General features: G+C 35.4%; 2 protein-coding genes across 3 annotated transcripts; one reads left to right on the top strand and one right to left on the bottom strand.

Annotated features, from left to right (window-relative positions):
* Positions 1 to 154: 154 nt before the first annotated feature.
* Positions 155 to 2,362, top strand: LOC149420114 (dnaJ homolog subfamily C member 25 homolog). Its single transcript, XM_089637489.1, has one exon. It carries the CDS (start codon positions 273 to 275, stop codon positions 1,278 to 1,280), a length of 1,008 nt encoding a protein of 335 aa, XP_089493615.1. The 5' UTR covers positions 155 to 272; the 3' UTR covers positions 1,281 to 2,362.
* A 1,726-nt stretch (positions 2,363 to 4,088) lies between these two features.
* Positions 4,089 to 14,372, bottom strand: Nse4 (SMC5-SMC6 complex kleisin component Non-SMC element 1). Of its 2 annotated transcripts, none has more exons than XM_089637172.1 (5): positions 14,184 to 14,372; positions 12,596 to 12,825; positions 10,910 to 11,279; positions 8,575 to 8,699; positions 4,089 to 4,355 (listed from the first exon to the last, which is right to left on the bottom strand). In XM_089637172.1, the coding sequence occupies exons 1-5, from the start codon at positions 14,251 to 14,253 to the stop codon at positions 4,134 to 4,136; spliced, it is 1,017 nt and encodes a 338-aa protein (XP_089493298.1). In that variant the 5' UTR covers positions 14,254 to 14,372; the 3' UTR covers positions 4,089 to 4,133. The 2 variants fall into 2 exon arrangements, with proteins under 2 accessions (XP_089493298.1, XP_089493299.1); XM_089637173.1 differs by lacking the exon at positions 4,089 to 4,355 and adding an exon at positions 6,342 to 6,471.
* Between the last annotated feature and the right edge of the window lie 3,445 nt (positions 14,373 to 17,817).

Here is a 17,817-nt window from a genome sequence, read left to right as displayed (position 1 = left end):
GATGATACATGAGAAGAAAAATAAATTCACTCGATTTCTTCGATCAATGGTATTCGCGTGTGTGGAGGTGTTTATATAAATGTAAAAATTGCAAGTATAAAAAATTCTTACTATCTAATTTATTTTCTGCCAACACTTCTAGACGTCACTCATCTGCTCAAGTGTCAATTTTACGTTTGCTGTGTGGCAGTTGGCTCACAACGTGTAACTTGCCGCGAGATTTAGATTATATTTTAAATTTTCTATATCAATGAATATTTAAAACTTTCAAAATGAAAACCTTCGTATTATTATTTTTTGTGACTTGTGCAATTCAATATACAAATGCCCAGTTATTGGAAGGTATCTATTGCGGTACAGAAAATTGTTACGACGTTTTAGGTGTCAATAGGACATCGACTAAAAGTGAAATCGCGAGGAGCTATCGCCGGCTGGCGAGGCAATTCCACCCAGATTCTCACAAGGAGGATGAAGCAAAGAAAGAGGCCGAAGAGCAATTTAAAATAATTGCCACAGCCTACGAAATATTGAAAGATGAAGAAGAACGCACGGATTACAATTACATGCTGGATAACCCTTCAGAATACTACGCGCATTACTACAGATATTACAGGAGAAGAGTTGCCCCCAAGGTGGACGTGAAGTTAGTTATAGCAATTGCGATAACCATCATCTCAGCCGTCCAGTACTACAGCGCATGGCAGAGATATGAATCTGCTATCAAGTACTTCATGACGGTGCCAAAATATAGAAACCAAGCCATGGAAGTTGCTAAATGCGAAGTGGAAGAGCCTCAACCCAAAAAGAAAGGATCCAAGAAAGCCAGTAAATTAGAGCAGAAAGAAGAGTTGGAAAGGTTGATTCGGAAAGTAATTGAAGAAAAGATGGATATCCAGGGATCATATGCCAAGCCGAGTTATGTGGATATCCTGTGGGTTCAGCTGATCCTCTTACCTTACACCCTGGTGCTTTACATCACTTGGTACTGCAAATGGATATGGAAATTCACCATATTGAAGCAGCCATATGGTGAGGAAGAAAAGCTGTACATCATTAGGAAGAACCTCAGTATGGGAGTACACCAGTTCAACGCTTTGGAGGACGACGTGAAAGAGGAGTATCTCAGCGAAGAGCTGTGGATTAAAGATAACTTTGTGGAGTGGAAGGAAGAGCAGGATGAGATTCAGAAGAGGTCTCTGGCGGATAACAGTAAGTACAAGCAGTATCGGAGGTACATGAAGCAGCACGGGCCGGGCAGGATGACCTTCGATGATTCATGATTGTCCAGATGTCGGGATATTTATATTGTAAGAAAGACTGCATATCTTCACTCTCTCCTGATTTCTGTTATCTGTTCATACTTCTATACATCTCAATCATTGTTATTTATTCATTAAAAATTAAGCTGTGCATTTTATTAGATGTAAATTTATGATGTCCTTCCAAACTATTTATTTTATCAAAATAAGTGTTATTAATTCTGATTTTATAGTGAATATACTAATTGTTGACATAGTGAACTCTGTGTTTGTTTGTTGAATGTTTTACACTTCTATAGTTAATTCAGGAAACTGCGTCTTATTTATTTAAATTAAACTTTCTCATATATGTTGGCTGGTTAACTTACTGCATTGATCTGATTTACTTTAAAACAACAAACATTATTTGTTCACATATATTAATATATTCTGTGAAAAAGTGCTATGTTAACATTCAAACATAATACATAAATGTTTAGAAAATAATATAATAACAAAATCAATCTCGGGAGATGATGCTGGTTTTTGAAAAACATGGAAATATAATTGTTAGGTATTTAAAAGTGCATTGTTTTCATGCAATTATTATGTGAACGCTAAATGGTTGAGAAATTGTATTAAAGAAATATTTATCCATGAGAATATTATTTATATTTTTAAAAGGAATGCTGTGAATCTTTCAAAAGTTTTAACATGACAATAAATGAGAGTTAAAAGAAACTTTGAAATAGCTTTTACTTTTACTTTGTAAATTGTAGACAAATTTATACAAATAAGTGTAAAAGTTTTGTCATCACCGCAATGAGATAAAAACATGCATATTTATATAACTTTAGGCATGAACCGACACAATAAATAAAAACCAAATCGTGACAAATTGTTGGAAGAAATTTTAGAAAGTTTGTTCAATGGAGTGCGTCAAGTTACGACATAGCCAAACAAATCAATCTTTTGTTAAGGTTTATCAATTTTACTGATGTTTCAAACAGAAAGGTCTTCAAATAGTACTTAATTCAATTACCACTGTACAAAGAATGACGAATTGATAGATAATAAATATACTTTCAAAATTACACTTCTCTTTTCTTATTACTGTATAAAATGATATTTTATAGAACACTTGTATTTGAACTCCAGGGAATAACAGGGTGACCGTAAACAGGTAAAATCAAGAAAAAAATTATTATCCAGGTAACTGAAATTGATATGCAATAACGATGTCAATGGTGCCAGTAAATTAGGTGTTGTAATTAATTAATTAATGCAATAAAAATCCTCATTTAACCGAGCATCTATCAAGTCTACATTATACATATTATATGGAGAAAAATGTAGTAAGCAAATTCTGGAAGAGCAATTTATTGAAGTTGACTTAATTACATACATGAATTTTTTAAATGTTTGTATTTGGTGCAGTCGAATAGTAATTAAAATTTGATTTTTGTTTTTATTTTGTTCCTGAAAGGCAAGAATTTCTAAAAAGGAGTCTAAATTACAGACAAATATGTAAAACACTGCTCTTAAAACCAATAATTAGAGAACTTTGAAACATGTTTTCAGTGTTGACCCTGAATTATGAAATCAAATTTGTACCTACAAACAATTTTTTGTTGGATTAAAATTATTTTCAAAAGATTTTTTCCAGATTAGCTTTGATAACCTATTATCTCCGTTAGCAACAGTAAAGTGGTTTATTGACGTAACATGTCTGTTGTCTTCTTGCTCTAATGAAACCATGTGTAGGTCCTACGACCAAATGAACAAAATTGACCGTAAGTTTACGTATTTAAACAGCAGGTGGATTGAAATTAAAAAAAAAATATACACATATTCAGTACTGAAACTGAAGGTCGACAACATTCATAAGAAGTTGTATAAATTTGAGATGTAATCTTAGAAATAGTTATACTAGTATCTCAAACTATAATTAAACCAATTTTTCACTTAATTTATAATAATTTCGCCAATAATAATATTACGATAGTAGCACTATTTTGTGAAAATCACCTCAAGGGCTCTGTACAAATTCACTTTTCATAATTTTTTTCTTTTCTCCACCATCTTCCAAGACTATACTACTAACGAAACCCTAAAAAGAAAAAAGAAAATTATGATTGCTGACATCTAAACGGGTTTGTTGGAAGAAATTTTTACTGGTCCAACAAGCATGCCTATAATAAACATTTTTTTTTTTACATTAACTCTACATAGGAGGCCCTTAGGAAAATAATTACCCTCAGGATCTACGTTATCTTTTGGGATGCTATATAGGAGGGAGTAAACACAGCATCCCCAAAGTAAACCGTTCCATCGCCGAGCTCAAGAACGAGTCATAGAAACGACCCATTCTCGAGCTGGTCACTCCGAGTTACACCAAATATGTCAATGAAAGGCATTTTGAGAAGATTTCTTCTGTTGAAGGAGACTGAATTGTCATTTTGATCCCCTTTCGACGTAATCAGACATGATTGGGTCTATGAAACATAAAATTACTACGTAGAGAAAATAAAAAAATCTAGGTTTGCGATTACCTAAGATCAAGATTGATGGAAGACGTAACAGAGAAAGAAGTCATATTTCATGGCTTTGTTATCTATATTTCAAGCTGCAGCTTGCAGAGTGAATATTGTCCGTATGATAACCAATCTCCAACAGGAGAGGGCAATCCAAACATACGTAGCGGAATTGTTGTAGACACGGATCTAGATAGATTGACACAGACAAAATGTGAAGATATCATTTATACCAATGCTTTTTTTCTCAGTATTTTAATCATGTATAAATACGTGCACAAGATTATTTACACTGCAATTTTTGTCGAGATAAGCGAATTCTAGTGCAGCAATCGTTTCACGCTGCATAATTGGGAAACATTTACAAAAATATTGTTTTCAATGAAACTCCGCTTCTGCTGTTCCGCTCCGGGAACCATTTATTGGACAAACAACACCCCAAGTGGTTTGTTACTTTTGGTGACTTAGCAGGGGTGCCCAGACTGCACGGGTTCATGGGGTGAGGTTTTTCCAGGTCATGGCACCCATCATGCCCTTTTTCTTCCCAGATGGTGGAAAATCTATCGCCGATCACAGAGGTTATCTAAAAGAAAGAAAGGAGTCAAAACTTGCAGGAATCAGCTACTACCAGTACAGAGGTTTTTTCAAATCACACAAACTTTCACACCGAAGAAAGATCAGTGTGATGTTTGTCTCATTTACCAAAATACGACAGAATATGAGAATCATATTCTAGAAAAGGACTTGTCCAGACTGGAAAAGGAGAATGACAATAAAAGCACAGATTCAACCGTCGTAGCAGTATAAAAAAAATAACTTTATGAAGGCAATGTACAAATATGCTGTTACAACATTAAAAAACATAAAATCTATTACACACAAATTTTTAGTAAAGGGCCACACCCAAAACAAGGTGGATTCGGCTCACTCAACCATTGAAAAATAAGTTAAAAGAGCACTCCGAAGCGAACCGATATACTTACCTTCCCAATACGCCATGGCCATGAAAGCGGCAAAGAAAAATGGCAATCCTTACCTGGTTCATGAGTTGAGTCATGAGGACTTTTTGATATAAAAGCTCTGAAGGACCCCCAGGTAATTTTACCCATTTTGGACATTTGAATGTTTAAAGTAATTAAAGACGACGGCAACTTTTACTTCAAAACATCCTACGGATCACATGCCTGGGAGGAGGCGAAGAAAAGGAATAAATGGGGCAATAGGAGCGTGAATCCTGTTCTGATGCAAGCTTATTCCAAGAGACCATTGATGAGAAGAAGAAAAATGGTATCCTAAAGTTAGTTACCGCCGGGATAATACCGTCAATTTATTCAGATTTCGATAAACGATTGGGAAACTTTGAAGTTACCAGCAAAGGGAAGAGCAGTATTATGTTAATTGTTTATAAAAAAATTGTGAAGCAATAAATTATTTTTTCATTGACAACATTATCTTTTTTTTATACCTAAAACAGGTTCCAAAAGAAGAAGCCACTATGACACAAATGCAAATATTCACTGATTTTAAAGCCATACTGGCCATTTTACTCTTAATTTAAGCAATTTTCGATTTATTTGCAAGTACTACTTCAATAAGCAGTATTCGTCTAAATTTTATTCATTCATAAGGTGGCTTTGAGGTGAACCAAACGGACGTTAGAAGGAAAATATCATATGCGAAATCTTTAAAGCGCTCTGGTGAAAAACAAGCATTTTGCAGATATGCCGGTTTGATTTCACAGCGACGAAATAAAGTAAGCAACAAAATAACAGTAATACATTTTATGCTTTGTTTTATGCGTTTTAATAATGGCAAAATCATATATACTTGAGCGTAATGTCAGGGACACAGATTATACGCAAATGGTATAAGTTACCTATGAATAGGTTAATTATTAAGATTATGACCCTGTACATATAACCTTATGCAAGTAATTATTTTCATCAAAACCAGTTTCACAAACTCAGGCACTTGGTTAATAAATAAACTGACCCTAGATCCGCAACACACATATTTATATTTCCAGAACATCTTTTATTCTAGTCCTAAATATTAATCCCACACAAGAGTCGGAGGCAGTCCAGGGATAGATTGTGAGGCTGCAGGGAGTGGGGAGGGGATGGAGATGGGGAGGAGGAAAGTACTTTGGTTTTATGATCTGGTCACCAAACACGGCTGGATCCATTTGAAACAATGTTTCAATTCCGAATGGTGATCATTCAACAGGACAATACTGAGAGCAGATACATACTACTAGAATACATGCTTGTATTTGGTCAATTTGCTGTCTTGTAAAACAATGTTTGAACAATAATTTATAGCACAGTCATCAGTTCAAAAAGGGCAGTAAAAAAATGAATGGTACTGAATCAATTTGTTTCGCATTTAATACGATTTGTTCTGCCACCTGATATTGTTTAATCGGTGTTTTTTAAACCAATTGTAGTATTTAATTTCAATCGCCTTGGTTAACAACTGTATAAATAATTTTCTAAAGAAATAATTCGCCCAAATTACAATACAGAGTATTCATCTGCGTAAATAAAATAAAATACTGTTTTTTAATTTAGCAACGATATTTATTAAATGCTTTTGGTGGGTTAACTAAAAATATTTCAATGAAGCATTCATTCTCCATTCATTTATTCTCCTTAAATCTTCATCAGGGCTTTTGTGACATTAAATGTTTTGACAGCAGTCTGAAAATTAAAACATTTTGATTAAATTTCTACTATTTATTTATTCTTCTAGACAATTTTATTTTGTTTTCGTAGAAAGCAATCACTTTGTGGTTTGACATATTCTAAAATTAAGCAAACATTTCTTTTAAATTACTAATTATTTATTTAAATTTAAGTTACCCTGGTGAAGCTTAAGCCAAGCGAAACCGGTTGGTAAAATGAAATAAATTAGTGGTTTAAAACAAGGTGTTGGTTTCATTTAACATATTTATTTTTTTCAACATGAATAGAAAAGAGATAAATAGTATGCAGCAAATTTAATGTGTGACTGTGTGGTGTGGGGAATACACATATACAATACAATAATAATGAATTAAATAAACAATGATCTATCAATCTCTTAGGACGGGTTGTTTCGGAGAATTTGAACAATTCATTTTCGGGTTCTGTGAAAGTTGTTATTATATCACTGTGGGATAGTTGCTCGACAGGACTGAAATAATAACACAACTTGAAAACTAACTTTGAATAATTGTTCAATTTCTCCGAAACAACCTGTATTTAGATATCATTTATTTGGTCCAACAAGATCAAAAAGATTTTTTTTTCCTATTAATTGTTTTCTCACTCTGACCGTTAAGAATTTAAACTAGTTTGTCGGGTTTTTCCTGATTAACAGTTTTTATGAAATTTTGTGCAAAATATATATATACCGGGCCAGGATACAAAACAACTGGACTGGACTTCCTTATTGGGTCAGTCCAGTCAATTTTCAAAATGATCGAAATCTGGTGGGGTACGCATGAGGTCATACATACCTCGGTTTTGTCAGTTAACAGTAGGTCAGTCGACTTAGGTCAGTATGAAATCAACAAATCCCAATTAAAATATTTTGGAAGATTCCAAAATCCACAAATTCTTTTGAAATGATTTGTATACCGCAGTGGTGAACTATATGCGAGTCTACGCTATGGAACTTTACACAAAATTGACCGTATTCTTAATGCCCGACTCGTGAGGTAGCGGTGTAAGTTCTGTCAGAACCGACCAATCACAGCATTTAAATCCCTTACAGTTTTTTTAAAGGACGATTTATTAATTCTGGATATAATTATTTACAATAAAACTTATATATTCAGGATTAGCATTTGTTGATCTATATGAAAATATGTTTTTGAGCCATAATATTTTTCACTCAAGTTTCTTTCTTATTGGCAAGTCATATCTAAAAAAGAGTTAGGAATATCTTACCCTCCAAATTGTATAGGTACAACAACTATAAACGAGAATAATAAGATATTTTAACAGATTAAGAAATAAAATTTAAATTGACTTTTCTTAAATCTCGACACTTCCATTATAATAATTAAGTATTAGTTATTGAAAAAAAAAGAAGAATAATATTCAAGCAGTATGAATTAGAAAGACATACATAAAAGAAAAAGATTTGGGTGCAGCTAAGAAACACTCTCTGACGTATAAAGGGAGTTAACGGACATACTTGACTACTTTAACCAGTGATTCTTGACATTATTTGGTCTTGGTCTCGGTGACTTTTTGATGTTTTTTTCCCCAAAATTATGACCTTTTTTTTTAATTCTTCCATGGTTACTCAGCGGAGTACCGCCCAACCCCTCAAATTGACCCTAGCTATCCAATTCCTACTGATTTTCTATTCTTTTGTAATCAGAGAGGATGAACTGCCAAACAACGCCATCTTCATATACCGTCTCATATTCTGTTATTCTGACTCTTGACATGGTCCGACTCAAGTATTTGGTTCACCTAATCATGCCATGTCTTTCTCTGGGGTCCCTGACTACTTTTACCATTCATATTCCCGTTATATATTCTCCCTACACTCCTTTCTTCCATGCTCTACATGCCCAAACCATCTAAGCATCCCTTCTTAATCTCACTCATTACGCTTACATCAGTCTTGAATTCTTTGTGAATCTCCACATTTCTCACACAATCATATATGATTTACACCAGTTTAAGGAGTAGGCTATATCGTTTGAGTTGATTAAATTGAATTGCCTTAAAGACGACAAATTTGACAGCCAGCCCCTGTCGGCGGTAAGAGCACGGAGATAAAACGATTCTGATTGTGAGACACACCTGCCAGTCTTCCATGTTCAAGGATATGATGAACTGGTTGTTCTCTCCCTTGGCAGTCTCGTTATTGTCCCGTTCTCTGTCATGTTTTGACACCGGGGCGATGTAAGGTAGCTTTGTGTTTTCATCTGAAATAATGAAATTTATTCAACTTTATAAAGTAAATTAGTGCACAAAGGGGTGGCTTTCTAAATAGGAACATAAGCACTAACATAAAGATATAAATAAAATTATTAAATTTCTAAAAATACGCGCAATGTTTCAGTTACCCTTGCGCCCCACCAACCTCCCTACTGTAATATGTCAAAAGAAGGAACTGTGTCCTCGACACATTTCTGACCTTTTCTGAATATGCAATGTTTCAGAGCCACACGCGCCTCTCCAACCGCCCTACTATAACATGTCAAAAGCATGAACTAAATATGTAAAATGACACACATGGTCATATTCAAATTTCGACTATTTTACTCAAAAATATGTGTGTGCAAAATGTACATTCAAGGGAAGGCTCGTTTGTGTTAGTGTTGAAAAAGTTTCAGTACAAATCACAATTATAGCAATCAGTGCCATCTGTTGGTACCTCTAATAATTAGTAACAACTTTAAAATAAGTCATGTTATGTTGGCTTTCTTTCGTGCAATTGTTGCACGAAAGAAAATATCCAGCTGCATTAAATATCCAGTATAGGTTTGTGATGTGCATAAATGAAGGGGTTATGAGGATATTTGATGGTTAACACAAATAATTTCATCTAAAGCTTAGTCATCCAAATTGAAAGTTTTTTAATCAATTAATTCCCTGTTTTTCCTACTGCCTACCCTACCCTGGTTAAAAACTCTGTGCAGGCCACTGTTAGTACATGGGTGTATGTACTGTGCCTGTCTCGCTAGGAAATCCTGTGTTGCGAGCGGGTGCAAATATAAACTGTGGTTGGATTATTTCAATTTATTATTCGACAATCAGCGCTACTTGGAATCTTTAACATTTGTCTTGGTCCATTTCAGCACTTGAATGAATTGTGATCAACTAACAACTATAAAGTGTGGCCGCCAACACAGGTCTCTGATTCTGATTCACTGGAATGATTAACTAGGCTAATTAACAGCCTGGCGGGAAATAGGGATATTTTTCACGTGTCCTCCGACAACTTTAAGCACAAAGTATCCTTTAACTTTTAGCTATATGTACCTACGTATAACCTTTTTTGTCCTACATGTAACCTTATACAGGGTGTCCGGGGGTAAAGTGCGCTAACTTCGGTGGGTAATTCTACGTGATTTTAGACGTAACGTTTTAAGGTGGTTTTGGGTATAAAAAAGTTTAATTGTTTGTTTCGGAAAATAAATATTCTTCTATGGAAAAATATTTTGGTATGAAAAAAAGTTATTTATCTTTTTTACTTCTATCATTAGAATCACCTCCCGAAGTTGGCGACTTTACACCCGGACACCCTGTATATTTAATATGCTAACTATATCTTTTGTTATGTACATATTGGCTTTTATACTGTTTTTGCAAAATAAATAACCACATGACAATAATGTGAATACAGGACACGAATCCTGACTGTTCAAAGCCAATGGGACTATGGCATCCCCAATTGGGATATTATGTTGTGAGTTTGAAGGGAGTAGGAGAGAAAGGAGTTCAAGGAGACTATTGGGAAGTACCTGTTATATATATCTTGCCACTAAACACGGCTAAAACCATTCTTGACTGAGAGTGTCTATCACTCCGGTATGTTCCACAAATATGCAATATTATTTATATGAAATAATACATTAAATTTATTTGGGCACATGACCTTCAGATCCGCAGCGGAGAATCTGCTCAGCCAAGGAGATTTTTATTTTTTATTATTTACAGGGAGTCCCAGAGGATAATCACTTCCCTCGGGGCCTAAGACATCTTTGGGGATGCTGTGTGGAGGGTTTTTTTAAGGCAAGGAAGAAGAGAAAGTTCTGGAAAGGAAAAGGTATGATGGGTAGGTAGGAATCTGTGTCCAGGAGTGACGGACGTATAAATACAACCCTCCAACTGCAGTGCAAGGCAATGGATCTAGAGAGACCGGCTTGAGAGGTCAAAAGGCCTCAATCAAACAGTTTCTCTCAATCCGGCCTGTCACGCAGTAGGTGAGCAGAGGCATCCACCGCCAAGCCTAGACGAACCTCACCCCCATGAACCCCAGCACCCCTGCTAAGTTACCAAACATAGCAAACCACTTGAGTTAACCTATGGCAGAGGCTCAAATGCTAATACATATAAGTAAGTACAGTATGGATATCAAATTCAATTCTTGTAATCAAACTTTAATAACATATTTCAATTTGCAACTTACCTATTTGTATAGATACCAAGCCATCTCGAACCAGAAAAGAAATATGGTAAATATTTTCTATTGTTTTTTCAAATGATGCGGGGTCAAGCACTAAAGTAAAGTAATTAAATGGCTTAGAGCCATTTGTTTTGTAGTACTTAGAAATAAATTTATGTATCTTTTGAACACTTTCTGAAGCTTCTTCACTTTTTTCCGAATCGACCAAGTTCTCCGGTTCCTTGGTGGCGTGTTTCTGCTGCTTCTCAAAGGTTCTCTTCTTCCTCTCAGGTCTTTCTGGAGGGGGACCGGGGAGAAATGTTCCATGGAGGTAGGTCATCTCCTTGATTCTTTTAGGGAAACATATGGAAGACCAGTATTGAGGGAATGATTTCTGAAATAGAAGAAAAATTATATTAGACAAAGGTGATGGTATCAATCACAAGAGTTGCAACTGCTACCAGACCCAGTGGTAGCAGTTGCAACTCTTGTGATGCAACTGCCATAGGCCCACTGGCAGCAGTTGCAATCACAAGAGTTGCAACTGCTACCAGACCCAGTGGTAGCAGTTGCAACTCTTGTGATGCAACTGCCATAGGCCCACTAGCAGCAGTTGAAATCACAAGAGTTGCAACTGCTACCAGACCCAGTGGTAGCAGTTGCAACTCTTGTGATGCAACTGCCATAGGCCCACTAGCAGCAGTTGAAATCACAAGAGTTGCAACTGCTACCAGACCCAGTGGTAGCAGTTGCAACTCTTGTGATGCAACTGCCATAGGCCCACTAGCAGCAGTTGAAATCACAAGAGTTGCAACTGCTGCCAGAGCCAGTGGGCCTATGGCATCCCCTATCGGTATGGGAAGTGGGAAGAAGATAGGAAGAGGAAGGTTGGGAACTATCTGGCTACTCAAATCTGGTCACTAAACATGGTTAAAGTAATTTCAAGCAATGTTTCGATTCTGAATGGTGGTTTTTCACCAGGAATCTACCATGAAAGCTGTGTAGATTATACATTACGGCGTTTCCCCGCAGGGGTAGACAGAGAGGACGGACCGCCAAATAACTCGGTCTTGGCACACACTTCTTGCCTCATTCACATTCATACATACTCTTCTATTATTCTGCTATGAGCATGAGTGGTTCATGAACAAGCCGTACGACTCCCGGTAAACTGTACCATACCTTGATTGAACGGTTACTCTTTATGATCAGGATATTTTAGAAAATAGTGTCACCACAATTATAATTAAGTATTAATTGTTATTACTCCCTCAGAGGCGTGAACGGCGTTTGACAGTCCGACATCTGGACTTGGACACACTTACCTACACCTACTAACTACCTAGTATCATCCAGTATGAGAGAGAGTCGTTCCATCATTCATACGCTGGGAGCCATTTCGGGCAAACTGTATCGGGTGGCGTAGCGGAGAGCCGTATCGGTTTTATTTTGTTCAAATGCTTCGCCAACGCTTAGAGGAATTAAAAGAGTGAAGATACGTTACTGAGACAAAGCAAGTGGTTTCATTGAACTAGGTCCAGTGGATGTACTTTAGCGGCCGGTTCATATACATATTCTTTGAATGGCTATCCTTTAGATTAGTATGAATTAACATGTCTTGTATTTTCATAATGTAATTGGATAGATGTTTACTATTACCAACAACATTGAAAGAAAATCATAACTTACGTTTATTACAACAATACTTACAATGTGTTCGGCCAATTCGTCGGGGTCGTATACATTGGTGTTTCCGCTGAAACCATCAGCCAGCTTGGTCATGATATTGGATGAAGCCAACAGGACCCTGGAGTCCAGCAGTCCCTCCACCGGATGGTCCACCCTCTCCTGAAGGTTTCCATCCCGCAACAGTTTCTCTGCCTCGTCTATCACATTGGCAGCTTTTACAATAGTTTCGGGATTATTTACAGCAGCGTCGTCTGGAAAATGTTTAATTGCAAATCAAATTGATGGAGTTAAAGAAGTTAGCGCCCTGGAGATGGTTAATATCAATAATTGGAAATGGTTATATTAATTTTATGTGAATGACGTTGAAAATTGCTAATTAATCGTTTACAGAGGCAATTGAAGCAATTTACATTTGCGACTTCCCATTGATGAGAGAATGATGGGTATTTTGATTGAGTGCATTGACAAACACCATAGATACAGAGGAATGATCGTTTACTGTGCCTTTGGCAATCGTTCCTTCAATTGCTATATCTATCGAGCCTTTTGGAATTCATTTTCATCTAAAGAACAGATTTACCTATAACTGCATTATATCGCTAATGTCCAGAGTTACGGACAATAATATCTAAAGTTTCTAACTGTTTTCGCAAATTTTAAGTATAATTTTTCACAGAAGTCCACAAATCAACTGGGGCAAAAATATTGACGGTTCGATTGAAGTTCCTTATCACGCTATAATAATTAAAATTGTCAATCGCGTACACACTGATAATTTATTTATTTGTTTGTTACAAAAATATTACAGCATAGACTGTCCAACTAGGAAGGTCTCCCGTTCTAGGACAGTCAAATAATAATACGGTGTTTTAACTGTTTATTTTATTATTGAACAAAATTACAATACAATCACTCCCAAATAAGCGTTGATGCGTATCGCGTAATGTATCTTAGGTTTTATGTTATAAATTATGCGTTAAGTGAATAAATTTATAATGTGCCATTTTCGATTTGCCACCAAAACTACATGTTCGTTTTATTAGTGAATTCGGCTGTTGACATCATGCCGGGCAAATGTTGGTGACAGCCTTCTTACCAGCAAGCGGTGGTTTTTGGAATGTGCTGTTTTTTAAACCAATAATTATTAAATAAATTTTAAAATTACACATTTTTAGTACAATTATCAGAATCAGTAAAATAAACTTTAAATCTTCCACATATTTTTAACCGTATTCATAGGCTGACTCCTGGGTCCTTTAAAACGTAAATAATACCAACCAAAAGGTATCAACATATTTATACAATATTATTGAGCATCATTCACATATTTTTTTACAAAACCAATACTGTACAAGTCGAGCACGGGCTCTCTCATAAATAAACCCGAATAAACCACTCACGGCCCCGCACGGCCCTATGTTATTATTTTGACTTTCAATTGTTTTGAAGTTTTTTTTTCAAAATTTGGATACGGAAAAAATTGTTTTCAATTTATTTGTGCTGTAATGAGTTGATAGAGGTTGATCTGATTCATAATTTACGAGACGATCAGGCAGGTGAGCTTTTACAAGAACATTTAAACAATCGTGTTGCTTAATAACCTTCTCACCTAATTCCTCAACATTTTCTAAGAGCTTGCGGTATCTTAGCTTCCTTTCATAGCTCCCCAAGCTAGCCATAATTCAGATAAAATTTTAAAATGGTAAACAAGAAAATGGATAAATTGTAATATTAAATAAAAGATTCACAACAACCAAACAATAACTTTGTTTTGCCGCGCGAGTAGACTGTTGACAGCTTAGATCCATAGATATATCACGCTCAGTTTGACAGTTTCGCAAAAATAGACGAAACCATTTTTATAAAATAACTACTTGAACCATAGACAATACACTGATTGTAAATTACAACAGCTCCATCGCTCTCGGTGGCAGAATCAGGAACAGAAAGTTGAGACAAAAAATAAAAATTTAGACATCAAATTTATTTATACGTTTTATGTACGGAGGTTTTTCTTTTTCGCCTCTCTTTATTTTTACTACTGGAGTTGCTTCAAAATAAAATAGACGTTTTGTCCATAGATATCCATAGATGCCTCTTGGCCATCTCTTGGCTCTCTCCAAGACTGATGGAGTTAGGAAAATGCGGAACTCGATTCTGCTGACGGAAAATGGCGGGATAAGAACGCGATATTCAAATAAAAGTTATCAAGAACATTCCGAGATGGCACTGGTAGGCGCATTAGTTTACCGTATCTCGAATTAAGCGGGAATTTTTAAAAAGTTATTAATTTATTCTTCAACGTAATTTATTTGTGCGTGTGACATTATACAATCGAACTGATGAATGTGTGTAAATTAAAAAATATATTATTTTAATCTAGAAAAGCGATAAAGTACCTATCAATAGCATAGGTATTTTACAAGGCGATTGGGTTTTTGTATTCTATTTTTGATTTGTGCAATATTTTTTTGATTCTTTTGAAATAAAATATCATAGCAAGTCAAGTTACATTTATTCCGAGATTTTTTATGTGTAACAAAACAATTAGTAATAAAAAATATTCATGTAGGAATAGTGAAAGTAGTTCTGAAAACCCTTTTATGATTTGGTTGAAATTATCGCTTACGAATTCCTATTGTTAAACTTGCCGATTTATGAATACATTTATAAGGGATTATCCACATTAGAATTTACAGCTGATATGCCTCCATCAAACGCAATCATAATTACTAAACAATAATATCTTAGATAATAATAACTGATCAAGGAATATTTATTAGTTCAATGTTTCAAGTAAAAATTTTATGTAGAAAATAATTTACGCTGAAGAGGTCTGTACGAACTAGGCAAATTATACAAAATTAACTACACATAATTGCAATATTGATTGAATTTATTAAACTCTTTCCTTTCCAACAAAAGTCCTTTGATAATAATTCTTAAAATAAATAATATTTAATTAACAGCATAAGTTGAGATCGTCTATTTTATTGGTACATCATAATGTACAGAGATGTGCAAAATGGGTACCCAAAACCATTTGAAATGCAAAATGGAAATGGGTCAAAACTTTTCCATTTGAAAATGCAAAATGCAAAATGGTTTTTAGAAAAGCATTTCAAATGCAAAATGCAAAATACCTATTTTCAAAATGCATTGAAAATGCAAAATGGTTTCTCAGGTCAAACAATTAAAATAATTATAGAATTTTTAAACAATTTTGTCATTTAATAATGGACATCAATGTAGAACAAACATATTACATGATGGTAAATCCAAAAACACCACGACTACAGATTATGAAACCATAAAAAAATTTGCGCGTGACTAATGTTGCCAACGTAAAAACATAGAAACTGCTATCTAACATTTAATATTATAGTGTCATGGCCCCATGTTCAGTATTTGAATCAGTATTTTTTGTAATGGTATCACTCAATTGCCAGGGCTTCTACCTATCCTACCAGGGAGCAACTTGACAAATGTAAATTATCTCTCATAGCGAGGTTGAGGACTGACTGATATTTGGGGCTTATGAAAAAAAGATGAGTGGAGAAAGTAGGAAGAATGTTGCAAAAAAGCATTTAAAATGGAAAATGCACTGAGAAAAGCATTTAAAATGCAAAATGCAAAATGGTTTTTAAAAAAGCATTTAAAATGCAAAATGGAAAATACCCATTTTGCATTTTGCATTTCCATTTGAAATGGATTTATTTGAAATAAAGCACATCTCTGATAATGTATTTCATAGAACGGACCATTTGAAAATGGAAAAGGAATTATTGCGCGTTCACACTTGCTCTATTCTATGGTCGATTATATGTAGAAAGGAACGAAAGTTGTTTTTTTTACATTAGCTCCTCACAGGAGGCCTTAAAGAAAATAATTTCCCTCAGGGCTTTTGTCATCTTTGGGCATGCTGTTTCGAGGGTCGTTTAAGGAAATGAATGAGAGGAGGTTATTGGAAGGAAAAATGTATGAGGGGTGGGTAGGAATCTGTGGGTCAGTGTGTCCAAGAGTGACAGACGTGTGAATCCACCCTCCCACTGCAGTGCAAGGCGATGGGTTAAGAGAGTCCTGCTGGATAGTTAAAGGGTCTTTCTCAAAGGGTATCTCCCAATCCGACCCGCCACGCAGTGGTGCGCACACGCTTCCGCCGCCAAGGGACAAACCTCATCCCCATCAACCCAGGGCGTTCTATGGCAAAGAAAGCCTGTTCTTGCCTTATTTCTTGAGTATTTATGAAATAGATCATAATAAAGAAAGAATTGCAGTCCATACAAATTTGAATAGAAACAAATGTACAATTTAGCCCAATAGCCCAGCGCTCTGTCGCCTGACATCGTTGTAGATCTCCATCTCTTTTGAATTTAATAAACGCAGTTAAGTATTGGAAATTTAATATGGCCGATGAGGTCCATAAGGCATTTCTTGCGTTCTTTATTATATGGGCAAAAATATGAGTAGGTATAATGCTTACCTATTAAAAAATACGTACGCACCGAGGTACAAATTTATTGTTTCTCAGTAGATTTCGCAACTCAAATTATTCGTTTTTTTTTATATAATAATATGCTGAATCGATAAAATAATTGTTCAGCAACAAAATAATTTTGCATGTGACTTTGACAGCTGAAAAAAAATCGAAGTATATATCATAATATAAATCTCTACAGAAACACTACTGAGTAAACATAGGTCTTGAGTCTTGAAGAGACCCATGTTGTGGGAGGGAGGAAACCCAGAGGCCGGCAAATGGTTTAAACTCAATAAAGAGTCATAGAAACGACCTGTTCTCGTGTGACAAATGTCAACCGTGTACAAATGTTGGGTACGCGTTTGGCGTGTTTCCCGATTATGCACCGGCGCCGAAGAGATCAATGAAGCTTCTCAGAGCATCTTCCAACTACAAGTAGAACAAGGACAGCATTCCCACCTGTGCACAAGATTGCAATCCGTTTTTTAAGACGAGGAATATACCAAACGGGATGCCAGTTTCCAGTCCAGAGTTTTTCAAGTATTTTGGTTTTGTAATTTACCCAACGCTATAATTAACTCTAGTCGCACTATCTTACGACATAAAACAATCGTACTTAATTAATTCACTTAAGAACTTCTTGCTTGTTGTTAAATAATAATAAAACACAGTTAAATTATAAACAAATTCTTATAAATTTATACGATTCTCTGAAGATAATGTATACGCAGGTACCTACTTTAGGTGACTGACTTCATTTATC

This window comes from Hesperophylax consimilis, chromosome 11 (assembly GCF_061612785.1).
Source record: "Hesperophylax consimilis isolate HC1 chromosome 11, BYU_Hcon_1.0, whole genome shotgun sequence".
Lineage (NCBI taxonomy): Eukaryota > Metazoa > Arthropoda > Insecta > Trichoptera > Limnephilidae > Hesperophylax > Hesperophylax consimilis.
This window is presented reverse-complemented; position numbering and strand designations above follow the sequence as displayed.